The sequence below is a fragment of the Anolis sagrei genome, chromosome 1 (genome assembly GCF_037176765.1).
Source record: "Anolis sagrei isolate rAnoSag1 chromosome 1, rAnoSag1.mat, whole genome shotgun sequence".
Lineage (NCBI taxonomy): Eukaryota > Metazoa > Chordata > Lepidosauria > Squamata > Dactyloidae > Anolis > Anolis sagrei.
The window spans coordinates 5,359,700-5,383,996 of record NC_090021.1 but is presented as its reverse complement, the minus strand read 5'-3'; the positions used below and the strand labels follow the sequence as shown (position 1 = coordinate 5,383,996).

Below are 24,297 nucleotides of genomic sequence, written 5' to 3'. Positions count from 1 at the left end.
GCCTCTGTTTAAAAGCTTCTAAAGAAGGAGCCTCCACCACACTCTGGGGAAGAGAGTTCCACTGCTGAACGGCTCTCACTGTCAGGAAGTTCTTCCTCATGTTCAGATGGAATCTCCTCTCTTGTAGTTTGAAGCCATTGTTCAGCGTCCTAGTCTCCAAGGAAGCAGAAAACATGTGTGGCTTCCTCTCACATATTTATACATGGCTATCATATCTCCTCTCAGCCTTCTCTTCTTCAGGCTAAACATGCCCAGCTCCTTAAGCCGCTCCTCATAGGGCTTGTTCCCCAGACCCTTGATCATTTTAGTCGCCCTCCTCTGGACACATTCCAGCTTGTCAATATCTCTCTTGAATTGTGGTGCCCAGAATTGGACACAATATTCCAGGTGTGGTCTAACCAAGGCGGAATAGACCATGGGGAGCATTACTTCCCTGGATCTAGACACTATGCTCCTATTGATGCAGGCCAAAATCCCATTGGCTTTTTTTGCCGCCACATCACATTGTTGGCTCATGTTTAACTTGTTGTCCACGAGGACTCCAAGATCTTTTTCACACGTACTGCTCTCGAGAACTCTTGGGAGTTCTGTGTGCCAATTTTGGTTCAATTCCATCGTTGGTGGCATTCAGAATGCTCTTTGATTGTAGGTGAACTATAAATCCCAGCAACTACAACTCCCAAATGGCAAAATCAATCCCCCCACAACCCCGCCAGTATTGAAATTTGGACGTATCAGGTATTTGTGCCAAATATGGTCCAGTGAATGAAAATACATTCTGCATATCAGATATTTACATTATGATTCATAACAGGAGCAAAATTACAGTTATGAAGTAGCAATCAAAATAATGTTATGGTTGGGGGTCACCACAACACAAGGAACTGTATTAAGGGGTCGTGGCATTAGGAAGGTTGAGAAGCACTGCTATAGATCAATATTCAGCAAGTGAAGAAAGTTCATCACATGCAACCCTTGGGTTCAATTTTTTGCAAGGTGTTGGTGCCATGATGTTTATGCCTCTTGGGGAACCAGTTATAAAAATACAATAATGAACTCGGTTGTTGTTGTTTTTGTTGTTGTTGTTATGCTTCTTCAAGTCCATATGGCAACCTTATAATGGGGTTGTCTTGCCATGGTTTGTTCAGAACTAGCTTGGCAAAGTCAAAACATGACATTCCGATTCCAAGTTGCCAAATTGGTACGGTTGGAGGCTATGTGCATCGTCCCACATAAGTGGCAATATAGGACATTAACAACAATAACAAGTGCGAAAAGGTGTGATCTATGGCTCACCAGCACACGCACCCATTGAGCTCCAGAACTCTCCTTTAGTTCGGCATAACCTCTTGGGTGGCTTTTGCCAAAACTCAAATTTTAGATCCCAAAATTGGGTCCTCAATATGGGGGAAAGCAGAACATCGACAACAGCAAGAAGTGTCACAAATATATATTCTGTGTCTCTCCAACAGACATGTGCCACTGAGCTCTGAAGAGCTCCAGGACTCTCATTTAATTCAGCACAGCTTCCAGAGAAGGCTCTGCCAAAACTTGAAATCCAGATCTCAAGTTGTCAAATTGGCACGGTTGGGGGTTATGTGCCTTGAGTCCCTAATGGGAGAAATACAGGACACTGATGACGATAATGAAAAGAAGGACGACAAATAAATAATCAATTGCTCTCTGGCACAAATGCGTCATTGAGCTCTTGAGAACTTCTTTATTTCAGCACAGCTTCCAGGGAAACTTTTCTGGTGGGTTGTGTCCTGTGTGATACAAAAGCTACCATCCTTTGCATCTGCACCAGTTGGCACACAAGTCCAGGGGTCCAAATTATGGGGTGTTCTTGGCACAATATATTCAGAACAAGATCAACAGAGCTAAAACTTGAAATTGACTTCCAAAATTGCCAAATGGGCATGAGAGTGAGCACCTTGGGTCCCAAATCAGAGATAATGCAAAGCACTGACGACAAGAAGAAGAAGAAGAAGAAGAAGAAGAAGAAGAAGAAGGAGGAAGAAGAAGGAAGAAGGAAGAAGAAGAAGAAGAAGAAGAAGAAGAAGAAGAAGTAGTAGTAGTAGTAGTAGTGGCACAAATGTCTAATCTATGTATGGTGCATGTATGTATGGTGCACTATGTATAGGACCCAAGGTGAAAGTGAGCACCCTGGGTCCCAAATAAGAGATAATGCAAAGAACTGGTGATGATGACAATGACAACGACGACAGCAACAACAAGTGGCACAAATGTCTAATATATGTATGGTGCGTGTATGTATGGTACACTATATATGGGACCCAAGGTGAGAGTGAGCACCCTGAGTCCAAATAAGAGATAATGCAAAGCACTGACAATGACGACAACAACAAGAAGTGGCACAAATGTCTAATCTATGTATGGTGCATGTATGTATGGTACACTATATATGGGACCCAAGGTGAGAGTGAGCACCTTGAGTCCAAATAAGAGATAATGCAAAGCACTGATGATGACGACAACAACAAGAAGTGGCACAAATGTCTAATCTATGTATGGTGCATGTATGTATGGTACACTATATATGGGACCCAAGGTGAGAGTGAGCACCCTGAGTCCAAATAAGAGATAATGCAAAGCACTGACAATGACGACAACAACAAGAAGTGGCACAAATGTCTAATCTATGTATGGTGCATGTATGTATGGTACACTATATATGGGACCCAAGGTGAGAGTGAGCACCTTGAGTCCAAATAAGAGATAATGCAAAGCACTGATGATGACGACAACAACAACAAGAAGAAGTGGCACAAATATCTAATCTATGTATGGTGCATGTATGTATGGTGCACTATGTATAAGACCCAAGGAGAAAGTGAGCACCCTGGGTCCCAAATAAGAGATAATGCAAAGCACTGGTGATGACGACAATGACAACAATGACAACAACAACAACAACAAGTGGAACAAAAATCTAATCTATATATGGTACATGTATGTATGGTACACTATATATGGGACCCAAGGTGAGAGTGAGCACCCTGAGTCCAAATAAGAGATAATGCAAAGCACTGATGATGACAACAACAAAAACAACAAGAAGAAGCAGCACAAATGTCTAATCTATGTATGGTGCATGTAGGTATGGTGCACTATGTATAGGTCCCAAGGAGAAAGTGAGCACCTGTATGGTGCATGTAGGTATGGTGCACTATGTATAGGTCCCAAGGAGACCTATGTTTCAGCACAGCTTTTCAGCACAAGTCCAGGGTTCCAATTTATGGCGTTTTCTTGGCACAATGTATTCAGAACTAGATCAATGGAGCCAAAACTTGAAATTCAGTTCCTAAGTTGCCAAATGGGCATGAAAGTGAGCACCTTGAGTCCCAAATAAGAGACAATGCAGAGCACTGAGAACAACAACAACAGACACAAATGTATAATCTATGGAACACATTTCACATTGAGGTCTCCAAAAAGGCCTTTGGCAAAACCTGAAATGGAAATCCCAAATTGCCAAAAAGGCAAGGTTAGAAGTTATGCACCTTGACTCCCAAATGGAGAAAACACATTTATGACAATAAGAAGTTGCACAAATACATAATCTATGGCACAGGTTCTCCATTGAGAATTTCAGCTTGCCTTTATTTCGGCACAGCTTCCAGGGAGGCCTTTGCCAAAAGTTGAAATTCAGATCCTAAGTTGCACAAGTGGGGAAAATGCAAGGCATTGATGAAGACGACAATAACAAGTGCCACAAATATATAACTCATGACTCTCTGAGTAACTGGCTCTCCTTTAGTTCAGCCTAGCTTCCAGAGAGACTTTCCCCCCGGATTGTGTCCTGTGTGACACACAAAGCTGCCATCCTTTGCACCTGAGGTTTGGAAAGTCTCCTTAATCCTGCATTTCTACAGCTGGGTTTCCAGGAACCATGCCAAAACGTGCCCAAAATCCACCCCAAGTGATGCATTAAAAAGATACAGATGCAGAAGAGGGAGAGGGACAAAGGAGAAGAGGAAGCACGTGCAGACACATAAGACACACACACAAACACAGAGACAGGCATCCCTCCCTTTTGCCCAATTTACTTGCAGCCTCCATGTGCTCAGAGTGGCTCCAGCAGCTGGCAAACCGAGTCCTTTGTCTCCGTGACAAAGAGTTAAGCCAATCCCCAAAAAGAGAAAGACGGTGAGGGTCAAGGAGGTGCCGGAAGAAGAGAAACCGTCAGTCGTTGGAATTGCCGGCACATCCATCGGCAGAGAGGCTGTGATACGCCGTACCAAGGACGAGAGAAGGGGGGGCAACCACGGCCGGCCTCCTGGGAGTCACAAAGGCAATCTGAGATGAACAATAGCCTTTGCTGAGCATAGGTTGGTACCCAGAGAGTGGGGCACCTGCCAATGCCATACGTTCTTCTCAGTTAGGGACTAATGTCTTCCCCACTTACGATGACTTTCGCTCCAAGTGCATTTGATGCAGTTTGAAGGCATCTTCATTGACAACAGCAGCTATAAGGTTTGGATGGTATGCCCTAAGTCATAGAGTTGGGAAGAGGCCTCGTGGGCCAGCCAGTCCAACCCCAATCTGCGGAGAAGTAGGGAAATCACATTCAAAGCACCCCCGACAGATGGCCATCCAGCTTCTGCTTAAAAGCCTACAAAGAAGGAGCCTTTCGGCTGTATCTCATAGGGCTTGTTCTCCAAACCCTTGATCATTTGAGTTCCAGGGTCAGAGAAGCAGATGACAGAAATAAAAGAACGGCCTGCCTCAGGGGAGTGTGTCTGCTCCATCCATGTTTAACATTTACACAAACGATCAGCCACTACCAGAAGGAACCGAGAGTTTCATCTATGCTGACGATCGTGCCATCACCACCCAAGCAGGGAGCTTTGAAATGGTTGAATGGCTTCAAAGCTTTAGGTGCTCTTACTGCCTATTACAGGGGAAACCAGCTGATTCATAATCCATCTAAAACACGAACATCTTAAGAACAGACAAGCATCTCAAACTCTGAGGATTACCTGGGAAGGAATCCCACTGGAGTATTGCAGCACACCATGGGATTTTGTTCAATCTATAAAAAGAAGTTTTCTACCTGTCAGTTTTGGGACATCCTTTATAATAAGAGCTATCTAGCAGCTCTAGTATTCAATCAATTGGAATCCCTCTTTTCTTCGGTTGAAGAAAATTAGTTTCTAAATGTTTCCACAAAATTTTGACGCCAGTAAATCATATTTTAGGGAGAGAAGGTGTCCTCATTTTAAGTTTATTTATTTACTTCCCTAGTATCCTGCTTTTCTCCCAATATAGGGACTTCTTCCCTCTTATGGTGATTCAATATCAGGCTTTTCTAGGGCTGAGAGTATGTGACTTTCCCAGGATTAGCTTTCCAGTAGAGCAGTGTTTCTCTACCTGGGGGTTGAGACTCCTGGGGGGTCACGAGGGGATGTCAGAAGGTTTGCCAAAGACCACGAGGAAGCACAGTATTTTCTGTTGGTCAAAGGGGTTCTGTGTGGGAAGTTTGGACCAATTCTATCCTTGGTAGGGTTCAGAATGCTCTTTAATTGTAGGTGAACTATAAATCCCAGCAACTACAACTCCCAAATGTCAAGGACTATTTCCCCCAAACTCCAACAGTGCTCACATTTGGCCATATTGAGTGTTAGTGACAAGTTTGGTCCACACCTATCATTGTTTGAGTCCCTCAGTGCTTTCTGGATCTAAGTGAACTACAACTCCCAAACTCAAGGTCAATGCCCACCAAACCCTTCCATTATTTTCTGTTGGTCATGGGAGTTTGTGCCAAGTTTGGTCCCATTCCATCCTTGGTGGAGTTCAGAATGCTCATTGATTGTAGGTGAACTATAAATCCCAGCAACTACAACTCCCAAGTGACAAAAATCAAAAATCAATCACCCCCCAAATCCTGCCAGTATTCAAATTATGGGGGTATCAGATATTTGTGTCAAATTTGGTCCAGTGAAAGAAAATCCATCCTGCATATCAGATATTTACATTACGATTCATAACAGGAGCAAAATGACAGTTATGAAATAGCAACAGAAATAATTTTATGGTTGGGGGTCACCCCAACATGAAGAACTATATTAAGGGGTCGCGGTATTAGGAAGGTTGAGAACCACTGCAGCAGAGAGAGGTGAGATGGCCACCTGTCAGGAGGGCTTTGATTGTGTTTCCCAGTATGGCAGAAAAGGGTTGTACTGGATGGCCTTTGGGGGTTCCTTTCAATTCTAGGATTCCATGAGTGCGGATTTTGCATCTCCAAGTCCCTTTGGCAGCCACTGCTGTTAATTAGAAGTCCTCTTTTTTTGCAATGTTTTGCAAGAAAAGCTGGGCAGAGAGAGGCACAAAGCTCCAAGTTGGCACTATAGGATACTTTGTAGGGTTTCTGGCACTGGAGACATTCCCAGCATGAAATGGGAAGGAAAGGGCCAGAAAGTCAATGTTCCTTACAAGGACTGGTAAAACTTTTATTCAGTTTTCTTTGTCCAGAAAATGGCTCTGCTCCGAATAACTGAGGATGGCATCCGAGAAAAACGCAGCACAATGCAAGCAGTCATTCTTCCTCGCTGCCCTTTTTTACACCAATTTAAAGGCAATGTATTTTTATTTGTTATTGTAATGGTTTTAATGATCTATTTTAATAGTCTCTATACTTTAATTCTATTTTAGTGTTTTTAGGTTGTGTTATTTTGTTTTTAGTGCCTTTCGCCACTCTTTTACCATACCTTTACTTACTTACCCTCCATTCGTGCCTCTTTAAATTCTACAGCACTGCTGGTCACAGCTGACCTCCAACTAGAGCACTCAAGGGCCAGGGCTTCCCAGTTCTTGGTGTCCATGCCAAAGTTTTGAGCCCATCTTTGAATCGCCTTTCCTGTCCGCCAACATTATGTTTCCCATTCTTGAGTTCGGAGTAGAACAACTGCTTTGGGAGACAGTGATCTTTGGGCATTCAGACAACGTGGCCGGTTCAACAGAGTTGATGGCGTAGGACCATCGCTTCAATGCTGATAGTCTTTGCTTATTCCAGCACACTGACATTTCTCTGCCTGCCTTCCAAGGGGATTTGCAGAATCTTTCGGAGGCTACGCTGATGGAATCTTTCCAGGAGTTATATGTGATGTCTGTAGACAGTCCATGTTTCGTAGGCATATAGCAGGGTTGGGAGGAGAGCATTTTTCCCAATGAAGCAGAGAGTGTTTGAGGACTGGGACATCCGTAGGAATACCAAGGTGCTTGTTTATAAAACTATTGTCCTCCCAACCCTGCTATATGCCTGTGAGACGTGGACTGTCTACAGACGTCTCCCTCTTTCTTCTTCCTGCCTTCCTTCCATGCTTCCTTCCTTTCTTCCCTTTTGTCTTTCCTTCTTTCTCTCTTTCCTCCCTCCCCTCCCTCTTTCTCTTTCTCCCTCCCTCCATTCCCTTCCACCCTTTCATCCTTCCTTCCTTCTCTCTTTTCTTCCTCCTTCCCTTCCTTCCAGCCTTCCTTCCCTTTTGTGTTTCCTTCCTTTCCTCTTTCCTCCCTCCTTCCCTCTCTCCCTCTTTCTCCTTCCTTGCTTCCCTTCCTCCCTTTCATCCTTCCTTCCTTCTTTCCTCCCTCTCTCCCTTTTCCCTTTCTTCCCTTTCCTTCCCTTTCCTTCCATTTTGTCTTTCCTCCCTTCTTCCCTCTCTCCCTTTCCTTCCTTCTTCCCTTCCTTCCAGCCTTCCTTTCCTTTTGTCTTTCCTTCCTTCCCTCTTTCCTCCCCTCTCTCCCTCCTTCCTTGCTTCCCTTCCTCCCTTTCATCCTTCCTTCTTTCCTCCTTCTCTCCCTTTCCCCTTTCTTCCCATTTCTTTCTTTCTTTCCTTTATCCTTCCCTTTCTTCCCTTTCATTCCCTTTCCTTCCATTTTGTCTTTCCTCCCTTCTTCCCTCTCTCCCTTTCCTTCCTTCTTCCCTTCCTTCCAGCCTTCCTTCCTTTCCTTTTTGTCTTTCCTTCCTTCCCTCTTTCCCCCCTCCTTCCCTCTCTCCCTCTTTCTCCTTCCTTGCTTCCCTTCCTCCCTTTCATCCTTCCTTCTTTCCTCCCTCTCTCCCTTTCCCCTTTCTTCTCTTTTCTTTCTTTCCTTCTCTCTTTCCTTTATCCTTCCCTTCCTTCCATTTTGTCTCCCTTCTTCCCTCTCTCCCTCTTCTTCCATCCTTTCCTTCCTCTCTTTTGGCCTTCCTTCCTTCTTCCTTCCCTTCCTCCTTCCCTTCCTTCCTTCTGTCACTAGGAAGCCAGTCCAAGTTAGGAAGTTTGCCCAGGCCTGGCGTAAATGCACCCTTAGCCAAGTGGATTTAAGCAGGTAGCCACACAGTCTGAAGGATCCCTCAGTTGCCTTGAGGAAGGGACTGTCCTACCTCGCCTGCTCGGCTTACAAGGAGCTGGAGATACTAACAGCTCATTGGCTGTTCCTGGAGGAGGAGGAGGCGGGGCTAACAGGTAAATAACGGGTCAGTTTTCCTCTGCTGTGCCAACAAGCTGGACAGACAGCCTCAAAACAGTGGAGTTTCTCAACCGTTCTAATCGAAGATAATTACAGTAATTCGTGTGCCTTGGGACGGCAACCTTTATTTAGCCGGCAGGAGCCATTACTGCATTATAAAATAAACACATTAAAAGGCACTTTCATGTTCCCAACGCGGCCCTGCGAGGACAAAGCACATTTGGCAGATGGAAAAACAGATCAGGAAAGAAGGACATTACGGAAAACGCAACGCAGACTGGAAAGCAAAGGGGTGGAAAACCGCCACAAATCAACAGCTGAGACATAGTCCCAAAAGTCTAGAATCACAGCACTGGAAAGGGCACCCCAGAGGCCATCTAGTCCATCCCCCAGCTCAATGCGAAAACTCCAAAAGGAGATTAACCGAACTTGCGAAATTGGGATAGATGCGGCATAGGAAGACTTGGGTCCTCCAGGTGTTTTGGACTTCAACTCCCACCATTCCCAACAGCCTCAGGCCCCTTCCTTTCACCTCTCAGCCGCTTAAGCGGCTGAGGGGGGAAAGGAAAGGGCCTGAGGCTATTGGGAATGGTGGGAGTTGAAGTCCAAAACACCTAGAGGGCCCAAGTTGGTCCGTGCCTGGGATAGATCACAGACTCACAGAGTTGGAAGAGACCACATGGACCATCTCGTCCAACCCCCTTCTGCCATGCAGGACAGGCACAATCAAAGTACTCCCGACAGACGGCCATCCAGACTCTGATGGAAGATATTAAATGGTACAGTGGCACTTCTGTGTCATCAAAGCAGTTGTAGTTTGCTGGGATTTATAGTTCACCGACAATCAAAGAGCATTCTGAACTCCACCTACAATGAAATTGAACCAAACTTAGCACACAGAACTCCCATGAGATTGGTGAGCATTGGCCTTGGGTTTTGGAGTTGTAGTTCACCTACATTCAGGGAGCACTGTAGACTCAAACAATGATGGATCTGGACCAAACTTGGCATGGATAACCCTTCCATCACTAACTGCTAGGCCTGTCACCACCAACTGCAGAACATGTTACATGACAGACTGGATGGCCTTTGAGGGTCCCTTCCAACTCTAGGGTTCTATGAATCCTTTCAAACACAAATGTCCCTGAATGCTTTGCAAAGTTTCCGAGGGGAAAACAGCCTGAGTGACAAAGCCAACCAAACACAAAGGCTGGGGCTGGGAAGCCTTCTGCACTTTTTGCAAAACAGCTGTCGGCACAAAACCCAGTAATCCTCTTCTCCTTTTGTCTCCCAGGAGCTTTGTTTCCCACTTATCGCTTATGATATTGCGGCATTTCCAAAGGGATTTGGGTTCCTTTGTCTAGGCAGGAGCATCACTGCCAATTGGCCCCGTTAGGCAAAACAGAATGGCAGGGAAAGAAGAGAAGAAGAAAAGGGAGAGGAGGGGAAAATAGTCATTTTTGGAAAGTGCTCAAAAACTCTCTCATTCGGAGGACTATTCCCAGTCCGGGGCTTTGATCTCCGAGAATGTGAAAATAAACTGATTTTCACCGCTGCGTGGCTTATTATTCCTGCAGTTTGTTTACCTCTCTGCTGTGATGCCAATTTAAAGTGGAATTTTGATTTAGCAGAGCTATGGAGGAGCCAATGGCCATTAGAAAAGTGGCCCATAAATATTCTGATTGATTGATGGATTGCTTTCATCGGCAAGGCTACTTTAGGAGCACCTTCCCATAAACAAATGTCAGATATCATGCCAGAAATAGGTATTTTGTGGGAAAGACAGGCCCTTGAATCCAAGTCATGCTGGAAGGCACAACATTAGGGGAGATAGAGCTCAAAAAGGTAACTTGGCCTCCAGAAGTAAACACTTCTGCATCCAAATTATAAATTTGCCAACTTAAGCACCAGTGCCGCACCAATGCTGATTTCTCACCATTACGACTTAGAACACTCATAGAATCATAGAATCAAAGAGTTGGAAGAGACCTCATGGGCCATCCAGTCCACCCCCCTGCCAAGAAGCAGGAATATTGCATTCAAATCACCCCTGACAGATGGCCATCCAGCCTCTGTTTAAAAGCTTCCAAAGAAGGAGCCTCCACCACACTCCCTCCGGGGCAGAGAGTTCCACTGCTGAACGGCTCTCACAGTCAGGAAGTTCTTCCTCATGTTCAGATGGAATCTCCTCTCTTGTAGTTTGAAGCCATTGTTCCATTGCGTCCTAGTCTCCAAGGAAACAGAAAACAAGCTTGCTCCCTCCTCCCTGTGGCTTCCTCTCACATATTTGTACATGGCTATCCTATCTCCTCTCAGCCTTCTTCCAAGCAATGCTTCCAGTTCAGAGCTGGGTTTGAGTTTCTGTTGAAGTTCAGCCTGTGATTGTGTTCCAGGATGAGGGTGCTTTGAATATGCGAAGTGATGCCAATGAATTTCAGGACAGCAATGGTTTGGTCAATGATACTGATGCAGAGAAGGACCAGGAGACCCCTGTGCAAAATGTAGTTTCACATGAGACTGTCCCTGAAGGGTGTGGGGATGATGATGCACTCCCTGAATTGTTACCTGAGAGTTCCCAGGATTTGGGGCTTGAAAACAACTGGGCACCTGGCCCAGCTGCAAAACTTAATGAGCAAATAGATAGAGATTAGTCAAAACAGGCAGACCGAACAGTGGCTTCGGCGGTCTGCCAGAGTCCGACAGAAAAAGATAAGGGAATCTCAATTAAAGCGAAACCAATTTCTGAGTGCTTGGGATAGCTTAATGAGGGGATAAAAGTTCCAAGTATGGAAAATATAGTCAGATGAAGCATCATTTAGAACCAAGTATAGTTCTTGTCCTTGTTTCATGAAAGCATTGCTGGGAATATTCTTGTTTAAGTATTTCTTGTTTAATAGATTCTTGGATTGTATGAATGCCTGAAAAAGATCTTGGAGTCCTCATGGACAACAAGTTAAACATGAGCCAACAATGTGATGTGGTGGCAAAAAAGCCAATGGGATTTTGGCCTGCATCAATAGGAGCATAGTGTCTAGATCTAGGGAAGTCATGCTACCCCTCTATTCTGCTTTGGTTAGACCACACCTGGAATATTGTGTCCAATTCTGGGCACCACAATTCAAGAGAGATATTGACAAGCTGGAATGTGTCCAGAGGAGGGCGACTAAAATGATCAAGAGTATGGAGAACAAACCCTATGAGGAGCGGCTTAGGGAGCTGGGCATGTTTAGCCTGAAAAAGAGAAGGCTGAGAGGAGATATGATAGCCATGTATAAACATGTGAGAGGAAGCCACAGGGAGGAGGGAGCAAGCTTGTTTTCTGCTTCCTTGGAGACTAGGATGCAATGGAACAATGGCTTCAAACTACAAGAGAGGAGATTCCATCTGAACATGAGGAAGAACTTCCTGACTGTGAGAGCCATTCAGCAGTGGAACTCCCTGCCCCGGAGTGTGGTGGAGGCTCCTTCTTTGGAAGCTTTTAAACAGAGGCTGGATGGCCATCTGTCAGGAGTGATTTGAATGCAATATTCCTGCTTCTTGGCAGAATGGGGTTGGACTGGATGAGGGCCCAGGAGGTCTCTTCCAACTCTAGGATTCTATGATTCTATGAGGCTGGATGGCCATCTGTCAGGGGTGATTTGAATGCAATATTCCTGCTTCTTGGCAGAATGGGGTTGGACTGGATGACCCATGAGGTCTCTTCCAACTCTTTGATTCTATGATTCTATGATTCATGCCTTGGATTAATGTTTCCTGGTTTTCTGAATTATATTAGAGAAGTGTGGACTTTGCTGAACTTTAGTCTGGACTATTTTTGCTCCTGCTTATCTTCTTAGCTATTTCCTTTAAGTGCTTTTTACTTGCTGCTTTTTATTATCTTCAATAAAAGGATTGTTTTCCAATCAACGTGTAGTATTTACAGTCAGAGAGCTTTTCCTGTTCTGGAGTGCAACAGTTTCCTCTCCATTGTTCATGTATTTATATACTAACTTAGGATCCCCATCAATGCCCAGATTAAGTCTTTTGTAAGGATAAACATTAGAAGTATTCATTGTTTGGTTTTGGATTTTATGAGTGGTCCCATTAGAAAATGCATTAGGATATGGGTAAACTACAACTCCCAGCATTCTGGGCCAATTCCTCCCACACCCTGCCATTATTTAAAATTGTTCTCAATGGGTCCTAATGTCACGACCCCTGAATACAGTTCCTCGTGTTGTGGTGACCCCCAACCATAACATTATTTTTGTTGCTACTTTGTAACTATCATTTTGCTACTGTTATAAATCCTAATGTAAATATCTGATATGCAGGATGTATTTTCATTCACTGGACCAGATTTGGCACAAATACCCAATACGCTTAAATATGAATACTGGTGGGGTTGGGACGGGATTGATTTTGTCACTTGGGAGTTGTAGTTGCTGGGATTTATAGTTCACCTACAATCAAAGAGCATTCTGAACTCCATCAACGATGCAATTGAACCAAACTTGGCACACAGAACTCCCACGACCAACAGAAAATACTGGAAGGGTTTGATGGGTGTTGATCTTGAGTTTTAGAGTTGTAGTTCACCTACCTCCAGAGAACACTGTGGATTCAAACAATGATTGATACAGACCAAACTTAGCACAGATGCTCATTATGCCAAAATGTGAACACTGCTGGAGTTTGGGGGAAATAGAGTTGACATTTGGAAATTGTAGTTGCTGGGATTTATAGTTCACCTACAATCAAAGAGCATTCTGAACCCCACTAACGATAGAACTGAAACAAACTTGGAACACTGAACTCACATTACCAACAGAAAATACTGGGTTTGATGGGTGCTGACCTTGAGTTTTGGAGTTGTAGTTCACCTACCTCTGGAGAGCACTGTGGTCTCAAACAATGATAGATCTAAACCAAACTTGGCACAGATGCTCAATATGCCAAAATGTGAACACTGCTGGAGTTTGGGGAAAATAGAGTTGATATTTGGAAATTGTAGTTGCTGGGATTTATAGTTCACCTACAATCAAAGAGCATTCTGAACGCCATCAACGATGGAATTGAATCAAACTTGGCACACAGAACTCCCATGACCAATAGAAAATACTGGAAGGGTTTGATGGGCATTGACCTTGAGTTTTAGAGTTGTAGTTCACCTACATCCAGAAAGCACTGTGGATTCAAAACATGATAGATCTGGACCAAACTTGGCACAGATGTGTTGGGGTTCAGCCTCCTCCGTGTGATCCTGAGCCTCAATCTCTGTGTGAACCTGATTCTCTGAGTGTATTTCCTGATGCAACTAAGCAAGCCACTGAACATGTATCTTTCCCTGATAGTGTTGAAACTGTTGATGCTGAGAACAGTGGCGGGGAAAGTGAAACTGAACACTCTGATGAGAATGTTTTGGAATCAGGCCGTGATAACTCCCGAGAGGTAATCACACCGGGGTTTTTTTTTTAATGAGAACCGAAGGGAACAGATTTGGAAAAACAGGAGTGAATTACAGTTTCTACGAAGGTCAAATAGACTAATAGAGGGAGGCTTCAAAGTCTGGAGGCGTTTCAAGAAATAGTTTCTTTGGTTTAAGGGGCCTCCCCCCGGTTGTCTCATTAGATCAAGCAACGTTTTAGACTGAGGCAGCAGCTTGGCAGTTTTCCTGTGTTCCATGGCCTGCATTCCCAGAGGCTTCTAGTTTTCAAGTACGGTTAGTGATGCTAACAGATTCCTGGTTTCTGTATTGTTGTTTTTGGAATTTTGCTCAAGTTCAAAGATTTTTCCTGACTGCTGAGTTTCTACTGTGGCTTTCTGACTTTGCATTTACTTTTCTTTTGTAACCATTTTTCAACAATAAAAAAGAATTGTATTTCTCACAGTCCAGTGTGGTGGATTTAATCTTATGGTCTCGTTTCCTGATCTGGGATGCAACAGGATGTTCAATAAGACAAAATGTTAACACTGCTGGAGTTTGGGGAAAACAGAGTTGACGTTTGGAAATTGTAGTTGCTGGGATTTATAGTTCACCTACAATCAAAGAATATTCTGAACCCCACGAATAATAGAATTGGGCCAAACTTCCCACACAGAACCCCCTTGACCAACAGAAAGTACTGTGTTTTCTGATGGTCTTTGGTGACTCCCCTACACCCCCATCGCAACCTCTCAAGGGGTCCCAACCCCCAGGTTGAGAAACGCTGGTGTACATTCTGCCCAGGAATATTTTCCTGTTTAAAGATTGCAGACAACAGAGTAAATCGTACAGATGGGGTGGAGCACCAGAAAATCAGCTCCCCGCTCCTTTACTCCCCCATTCTATCCCAGATCTATCCTACTAAATCTGGTTCGGAGACCATATGTTCCACCTCTTGCTCCCAAACACACAATCCCAGCTGGTATCAGAGCCGCCAAATCCGCTAAGCCTCCCTGAGTCAGAGAAAGATGGGGATTTCATTTTATTCGTATTTTTCCTGTCTCTCCTCCAAATACCTAAATGCAAAGGCAAGGCGCGAATCCCCAAAATAAGGCGGCATTCGATCTCAAATAGCCAGTCCAAAGCCATAACACTTGCTCACCCATGCTGCAAAGATACACTTAACCACCCCTTTGCAATTTAAAATATTTACATAACATCTTCCCACTTTTTCCTCCTACGACGACGTAAAAGGCCCTTGAAACAACCCTCGCACTAAAAATAGGGCTGGAAGTTCAAGACTAAACAAAGATGCATTAAAAGTTGTGTCAACAAAGGCTGCATCTACAACAGGCATGGGCAAGCTTCAGCTCTCCAGGTGTTTTGGACTCCAACTCCCACAATTCCTAATAGCCTCAGGACCTTTCCTTTTCCCCCTCGGCCACTTAAGTGGGGTTTATATATCTGTGGAATAATGTCCAGGGTGGGAGAAAGAGCTCTTGTCTACTTGAGGCAAGTGTGAATGTTGCAAATGGCCACCTTGATTAGCACTGAATGGCTTTGCAGCTTCAAAGCCTGTCTGGTTGCTGCCTGAGGAAAACCTACAGCAACCCAGTGATTCCGGCCATAAAAGCCTTCAACAACACCTTTGTCTTCCTCTCTACTGCTATTTCCAAACAGAAATTGGATGGCTATTTCCTAGGAATGAGTTAGTTGTGTAGTCCTGCATGGCTAGGAGTTGGAGATGGCCTTTGGGGTCCCTTTGAACTCTAGGGGGATATGACTGCTGGAAAGAGTTTGGGATATATTCACCATATAAGACTACCCCTCTTCCAGCGCACACTATATCAAAATTTTAAAAGCATAAGATTTGATTTCAATATGGTATTTTTCCTATTACTGTACCTCCTTCTCTGCCTCTCAGATCACACACATGCGCACCTGCACCGCTTCTCTGCAGTCTTCAGGAGCAAGATCTGAGAGGCAGAGGAGGAGATACAGTAATAGGATACAAGGGTGGGCCAGACAGGTAAAAGAGGTGTGTTTGTCTGGGCCCAGAGTGGCTCTGGGCCCAGAAAAACACACCTCTTTTACCTGTCTGGCCCACCCTTGTTGCCTACTACTGTACTTCCTACTCTGCCTCTCAGATTTCACTCCTGAAGAGATCTCTTTTTTCCATATCCCGGGCACCCCGGACGCCTTCAGCTTGCTTCGCCCTTCACTTACACCTTCCCGGTGAGGCGCCCCTACACCTCACCATCGTGACCACATTAAGTCCACAAATCCTGATGAATGGATTTTCTTCTACTGTACTTGTACAACGTCGCCCTTAATGCTTTCAATACAATAGCTGCATACGGCAGGGATGCGGCCATTGCCATTTTTGAGTTCCCCCCACCATATGCGGCAACCACAGATTCTCCAATCCAATTGGACGTTTCAGCACCCCGCTCTGCAAGACGACTCTCGTGCATAAGACGACTCCCGCGCATAAGACGACTCCCGCGCATAAGACGACTCCCGCGCATAAGACTCCTCCCGCGCATAAGACTACTCCCGTGCATAAGACTACTCCCGGGTATAATACTACTCCCTTGTATAAGATGACCCCGCACATAAGACGATCCCTGACTTTTGAGAAGATTTTCTTGGATTAAAAAGTAGCCTTATACACCAGAATATACGGTAATCCTTTTTAATTCAATTTTTCCCACCATATAAGAGAACTTCAGCTCTGACAAGGGATGTGTTCTATTCAGGATGCAATGTAAGGACATCGAGGAGAAGAAATGGGGATAAAAGCAGCATCCGCAAGGATGATCTCTCTCATGTAAGCTTCTTAAAAAACGCAGCGATGGTTTTCATTCAATTGCAAACAGCAGGAGGAGGTTGAAGAAACCGTGGATGAGACGGTAAAGCACTCCGCTGGGGAGAGGGACAAAACTTGGGTAACTTTGGACCCTGTAAACACTGTCTGCACGCTCACTGGTTCCCTTTGTGCAAAGGGAACTGTTCAGAGAGGACAGGCTGCATTTCTGTACTGCAAATCCCAAAATCCCCCAGCCACCTATCATCCTGGGTTAAACCCCTGTGCCGGCAGGACTGAAGACCGACAGGTCGCAGGTTCGAATCCAGGAAGAGGCAGATGAACTCCCTCTAGCACCTCCAGCTCCTCATGCGGGGACATGAGAGAAGCCTCCCACAAGGATGATGATAAAACATCAAATCATTCGGGAGTCTCCTGGGCAACGTCCTTGCAGACGGTCAATTCTCTCACACCAGGAGCGACTTGCAATTTCTCAGGTCGCTCCTGACACGACCAAAAAAAATAATCCTGACTGAAGTTCTGCAAAAATGTCTCCTCAGGAAATTTACATTTTTTAGCCCTTTCTTTCTTTTTTAATACATATATTTAATATTTTTTCAGTATCATTCCACAATTTGAAAAGCCAATAATTTGTTAATACAGCACTCCTACAAGTCCAGCCTTTCAAGGAATCAAAACATGACCCACTCCTATGTTATTAATTGACTTAATTTAAGATGGGCTTAAAGCCAACCTTAAAAACTGTGGCATAGAAAACGAGAATGGGGAAGCCCTGGAGCTTGAGCACTCTAAGTGGAGGCCAGCTGTGACCAGCAGTGCTGCAGAATTCGAAGAGGCATGAATGGAGGTTGAAAGGGAGAAACGTGCCAAGAGGAAGGCACGTCAAGCCAACCCTGACCACCTTCCATCTGGAAATCGATGTCCTCACTGCGGGAGAACATGCGGATCAAGAATAGGGCTCCACAGCCACCTAGGGACCCACCACCAAGATGCCACATCTGGAAGACAATCATCCTCAAGCTACAAAGGATTGCCTATGATTGTGTGCCTTCCAAGTGGCCGCTTGACCTCACACATTTCATTGGGTTTACTTATGCAAGAAAGGCTCAGACCCTTGCTGGTTCCTTCCTCTGAAAGAGAGCCTATAGTTCCATGGCATTCGTTGGTGGTCTCCCATCTAAGTCCTAACCAGGGCTGACCCTGCTTAGCTTCAACCCCACATTCCCTTCACTTCCCAGGACCAAACCAAGCATTTAGCTTTACCCATTCTTCCCAGGCAGGCAGAAGAGTCCCATTGGGATTTACCTTTGCCCTCCTCTAAGGCTGAGTGTGTCTTGCTCGAGATTTATTTTATTTATTTGTCGTGTCAGGGCAACCAGTCAACTATATTACATTTCTAACAGAACAAAGCAAACAAACATACAAAATACAAAATGTGTGAGTTTGGTATTTGGTTAAATGTCCTTTGACCAGTATCTGGCCACTTGGAGTGGTTCTGGTGTTGCTGCAAGAAGGTCCTCCATTGTGCATGTGGCAGGGCTCAGGTTGCATTGCAGCAGGTGGTCAGTGGTTTGCTCTTCTCCGCACTCGCATGTCGAGGATTTCACTTTGTGGCCCCATTTCTGAAGGTTGGCTCTGCATCTCGTGGTGCCAGAGCGCAGTCTGTTCAGCGCCTTCCAAGTCGCCCAGTCTTGTGTGCCCAGGGGGGAATCCCTCATTTGGTATCAGCCATTGGTTGAGGTTCTGGGTTTGAGCCTGTCACTTTTGGACTCTCGCTTGCTGAGGTGTTCCAGCGAGTGTCTCTGTAGATCTTAGAAAACTATTTCTAGATTTGAGTCGTTGACGTGCTGGCTGATACCCAAACAGGGAATGAGCTGGAGATGTCACTGCCTTGGTCCTTTCACTATTGGCTGCTACTTCCCAGCGGATGTCAGGTGGTGCAATACCGGCTAAGCAGTGTAATTTCTCCAGTGGTGTAGGGTGCAGGCACCCCGTGATAATGTGGCATGTCTCATTAAGAGCCACATCCACTGTTTTAGTGTGGTGAGATGTGTTCCACACTGGGCATGCGTACTCAGCAGCAGAGTAGCATAGCGCAAGGGCAGATGTCTTCACTGTATCTGGTTGTGATCCCCAGGTTGTGCCAGTCAGCTTTCGTATGATATTGTTTCTAGCGCCCACTTTTTGCTTGATGTTCAGGCAGTGCTTCTTGTAGGTCAGAGAACGGTCCAGAGTGACTACCAGGTATTTGGGTGCGCTGCCATGCTCAAGTGGGATTCCTTCCCAGGTAATAATCCTCAGAGCTCGGGATGCTTGTCTGTTCTTAAGGTGAAAGGCACATGTCTGTGTTTTAGATGGATTAGGAATCAGCTGGTTTTCCCTGAAATAGGCAGTAAGAGCACCTAGAGCGACCAGCATGCTCGAGATCATTCAACAAGTTCGAATGGTTGAGTGGCCACTCAATGCCTGATCTCCAGAGTAAACAAAGACACAGATCTCAGTGATTTGAGAGAAAAGATGGCTTGGAGGACCAGAGTTTGGATGCCGAAATTGAAGACTGTTTGAGGACGCTCATTCAGGAGTTCCCTGTAAGTCAAAGCCAACTTGAAATTCCACGAAAACAATCTATATAAATAAAAATGTAATGCTCGTTTGTGGGATTAACAGAACTCAAAAAACACTGGATGAATTGGCACCAAATTTGGACACAATACACCTAATGACCCAATGTATGTCCTTCACTCAAAAAATTGATTTTGTCTTTTGGGAGTTGTAGTTGCTGATATTTATAGTTCACCTACAACCAAAGAGCATTCTAAAGCCCATCAACAATGGAATTGAACCAAACTTGACACACAGTTCCATTACCAACAGAAAATACTGGAAGGATTTGGTGGGCATTGACCTTGAGTATGAGAGTTATAGTTCACCTACATCCAGAGAGCACTGTGGACTCAAGCAATGATGGATCTGGACCAAACTCTACACGAATACTCAATATGTGAACACTGGTGGAGTTTGGGGAAAATAGAATCTTGACATTTGGGAGTTGTAGTTGCTGGGATTACACCTACAATCACAGAGCATTCTGAACCCCATCAACGATAGAATTGGGCACACAGGACTCCCATGACCAACGTGACACACAGGACTCCCATGACCAACAGAAAACACTCAAAGGGTTTAAGGGGGCATTGACCTTGAGTTTGGGACCTGTAGGTCACCTACACCCAGAGAGCACTGTGGACTCAAACAATGATGTATCTGGATCAAACTTGGCACGAATATTCCATATGATCAAATATGAACACAGATGGAGTTTAAGGGAAATAGACCTTTCTATTTGGGAGTTATAGTTGCTGGGATTTATAGTTCACCTACAATCAAAGAGCATTCTGAACTTCACCAATGACAGAATTGAGGCAAACTTCCCACACGGAATCCCCATGACCAACAAAAAATACTTAAGGCCATCCAATCCAACTCCCTTCACCAGGGCAAGAAAACGTAATCAAAGCCCTCCTGACAGAGAGCCATCCAGCCATAGATATAGATATGATTCACACACAGAGATATATAGTATCATAGGGACCCCTATGGACAATTATATATTGCATGTTTCAGGATGGGCAAACCAGACACTCTCCACATCAACACTGACAAAGAAACAGTAAGAAATACTTCCTCCAGGCACAGTCAGGCCATCGTACGCTAATCAAGGTGGTCAGTTGAAACATTCACACCTAGCTCCAGCAGAGTCCTTTGTCCCACCCTGGTCATTCCACAGGTATATAAACCCTTTTTCCTAGTTCCAACAGACCTCACTACCTCTGAGGATGCTTGCCATAGATGCAGGCAAAACGTCAGGAGAGAATGCCTCTAGACCATGGCCATATAGCCCGAAAAAACCTACAACAACCCAGCAAGAAATACTGTTTACCCTCAAGCAGAAAGAAATTACATATAGTAGAAACCAACACTTTCTCATTACTTTATTTTCCAGATCACCAAACTGGGCCACAGCAATGCGTGGCAGGGGATGGCTAGTGATAAATATTTACGATCCAAGATGTCCATCAAAACATTGCAAAGAAACTCCCAGAGCTCAAACTTGTCCAAAGAAAGGCCTTACCTTCCGAGAATAGGTTTAAATACCTTTCCTAACCAAGGAAAATGAAATGTACTCTTACTTAGGCGATGCCTCGTTGGACGAGTAAGATGGTCTTCCATCATGGGTTTCCTTGTGGGTCCGTATGTGGCTGTGGAGCCCTATTCTTGCTCTGCATCTTCTTCCGCAGTGAGGGCATTGGTTTCCAGGTGGAAGGCGGTCCCGGTCGGGGTTGGCTTAGCGCGCCTTCCTCCTGGCACGTTTCTCTCTTTCACCCTCCACTCGTGCCTCCTCGAATTCTGCAGCACTGCTGGTCACAGCTGACCTCCAGCTGGAGCGCTCAAGGGCCAGGGCCTCCCAGTTCTCAGTGTCTATGCCAGAGTTTTTAAGATTGGCTTTGAGCCCATCTTTGAATCTCTTTTCCTGTCCACCAACATTCCGTTTTCCGTTCTTGAGTTCGGAGTAGAGCAACTGCTTTGGGAGACGGTGGTCAGGCATCCGGACAATGTGGCCTGTCCAGCGGAGTTGATGTTGGAGGACCATCACTTCAATGCTGGTGGTCTTTGCTTCTTCCAGCACGCTGACGTTTGTCCGCTTGTCTTCCCAGGAGATTTGCAGGATTTTCCGGAGGCAGCGCTGATGGAATCGTTCCAGGAGCTGCATGTGACGTCTGTAGACAGTCCACGTCTCACAGGCATAGAGCAGGATTGGGAGGACAATAGCTTTATAGACAAGCACCTTGGTATCCCTACGGATGTCCCGGTCCTCAAACACTCTCTGCTTCATTCGGGAAAATGCTGCACTTGCAGAGCTCAGGCGGTGTTGTATTTCGGCGTCGATGTTGACTTTGGTGGAGAGGTGGCTGCCAAGGTAACGGAAATGGTCGACATTTTCTAATGTTACACCCTTGAGCTGTATCTCTGGCATTGGAGAGGGGACGGCTGGTGACTGCTGGAACAGCACTGTGGTTTTCTCGATGTTCAGTGACACTGAACACTGAACAAATGTACTCTAGGCAGTATGGGCATTGCTAGCACCAGAGTATTAAAATATATTTGGAAATGGTCAAAAAACGTGTTTTTGAGGGCAGAAAAAAACCTTTTTTGGGGAAAGACTTAGACTGATTATGGCTGCATCTACACTGTAAAATTAATGCAGTTTGGCACCACTTGAACTGCCATGGCTCAACACTACGGAATCATGGGAGTTGTAGCTTGGGCAGAGAAGGGTAAAGATCTTGCAAAACTACAACTCCCAGGATTCCATCTCATTCAACCAAAGCAGTTGCAATGGTACCAAACTGCATTCATTCTACAGTGAAAAATGTCACCCCTCGCAGGCTCGTTCCTTCATTAAAGCGTTTTCTCTCCTTGCAAACCCTGAATCCCTCTTATTTTTCTTTCCTCCTTGAAGGGGCACCGAATATCAAAGGCTCGGGCATGCCAGCTTTACGCCAAACTGGGTTTTTCATTTTCTGCCAACCAATTAGCCTCCAATCATTCAGCCTAGTTTTCTTTTTCCAATCCAGCAACAGCTGGAAAGACCCAAGCCTAGAAAATTCTCGCTGCTGCTCCAGAGGCACACTCACACCAACAAGCAAGGAAGCAATTGCCGCACCACGCACCTGCCGTTTCCTACTCGAGACAAGCTGCCCTTCCAGTTAGTCCATTTTGGGGAGAGGAGGACCTGCAGGAATGCCCCCCAAAGCAAGGGATTTCTGTGCCGCGGCTCCTTCTCCGCTTCCTTCCACTCCGTTGCCGGATGGAATGTCGGATGGCATGTTAAACAGGCAACGCAGGGGATTAAATCCCTGGCACCGGAATCCGGCCGGAGAGACTTCCAGATTTTGCCCACAGAAGCGCCATGGCTGGCTTCGTCATTTTTTTAATTGCAACAAGCCAGACGAAGAAACTCAACCTGCTCTTATGAATAGGGAAAGGATCTGCCCTTTAACAGGTCCAGAAGGTGAGGCAGAGAATGGCATGAATTCCCAGGGATTTGGAACCAAATGGAGAGCACAAAATCCAGCACAGCGGGCCACAAATTGACATTTTGGGCCACATACGGACACGTTAGGGCTGCATACATATGCACTAGCATACCATACAAACACATTCAGGACCTCATAGGATACATACACGCCACAGACGGATGCATTCAGCCCCATAGGATACATTCAGCCCCGTACAGATGCATTCGAGCTACATACAGATATATCTGGGTCACATATGTATTTGCATCACATATGGATGCATTTGGACCCCACACGGACACATTAGGGCTGCATACGGATGCACTAGGGTACCATACAAACACATTCAGGCCCTCATAGGACACATACAAGCCACAGACGGATGCATTTGGCTCCATAGGATGTATTCGGCTCCATACGGGTCACATGCAGATGTATTTCCGTCACATATGGATGCATTTGGACCCCATGCAGACAAATTAGGGCTGCATACAGATGCCCTAAGGTATCATACAAACACATTCAGGCCCTCATAGGACACATACAAGCCACAGACGGATGCATTTGGCTCCATAGGATGCATTCGGCTCCATACGGGTCACATGCAGATGTATTTCCGTCACATATGGATGCATTTGGACCCCACACGGACACATTAGGGCTGCATACAGATGCCCTAAGGTATCATACAAACACATTGAGGACCTCATAGGACACATACACGCCACAGACGGATGCATTTGGCTCCATAGGATGCATTCGGCTCCATACGGGTCACATACAGATGTATTTCCGTCACATATGGATGCATTTGGACCCCATGCAGACAAATTAGGGCTGCATACAGATGCCCTAAGGTACCATACAAACACATTCAGACCCTCATCGGACACATACAAGCCACAGACGGATGCATTTGGCCCCACAGGATGCATTCGGCCCCATACAGATGCATTCGGGCCACATACAGATATATCTCGGTCACATACAGATGTATTTGCGTCACATATGGATGCATTTGGACTCCATACGGGCACATTAGGGCTGCATACAGATGTGCTGGGGCTCCATATGGGGCTCCACATTCAGGCCTCATAGAGACACATTTGGAGGGGCCTTTCATCCTTCCGTCCTTCCCTCCATTTCATCCTTCTTTCCCTCTTTCCTCTCTCTCACCCTCTTTCTCCTTCCTTCCTTCCCTCCTTCCTTTGTACTTCCCTTCCTTCCATTCCACCCTTCCATCTTTCCCTCCTTCCTTTTGTCTTTCCTTTAATCTTCCCTTTCATGCTTCTCTTCCTCCTTTTCTTCCTTCCTTCTCTTTTTCCTTCATCCTTCCCTTCCTTCCTTCCATTCCACCTTTCCTTCCTTCCCGCTTTCCTTTATCCTTCCCTTCCTTCCATGCTTCTCTTGCTCCTTTTCTTCCTTCTCTTTTTCCTTCATCCTTCCCTTCCTTCCTTCCTTCCTCCCTTCCATCTTTCCATCCTTCTTTCCTTCCTTCCTTCCCTCTTTCCTTTATCCTT

At 45.4% G+C, this 24,297-nt stretch overlaps 1 protein-coding gene across 4 annotated transcripts in view; it reads right to left on the bottom strand.

Annotated features, from left to right (window-relative positions):
- The window catches only part of EFR3B (EFR3 homolog B), a 148,939-nt gene that overhangs the window by 88,345 nt on the left and 36,297 nt on the right, over positions 1-24,297 (bottom strand). The window contains exon 1 of one of the 4 annotated variants that reach the window (XM_060754714.2): positions 22,430-22,675. The exons of 2 other annotated variants lie outside the window; for them this stretch is intronic. Coding sequence is in view for 1 of the 2 variants with exons in the window: in XM_060754711.2 (XP_060610694.2) it covers positions 4,071-4,083 (13 nt within the window). In the remaining variant the exon portion in view is untranslated. Of the gene's footprint in view, positions 1-4,070; positions 4,245-22,429; positions 22,676-24,297 lie in introns of those variants that run through there. One more of the 4 variants, XM_060754711.2, reaches the window with a different exon arrangement.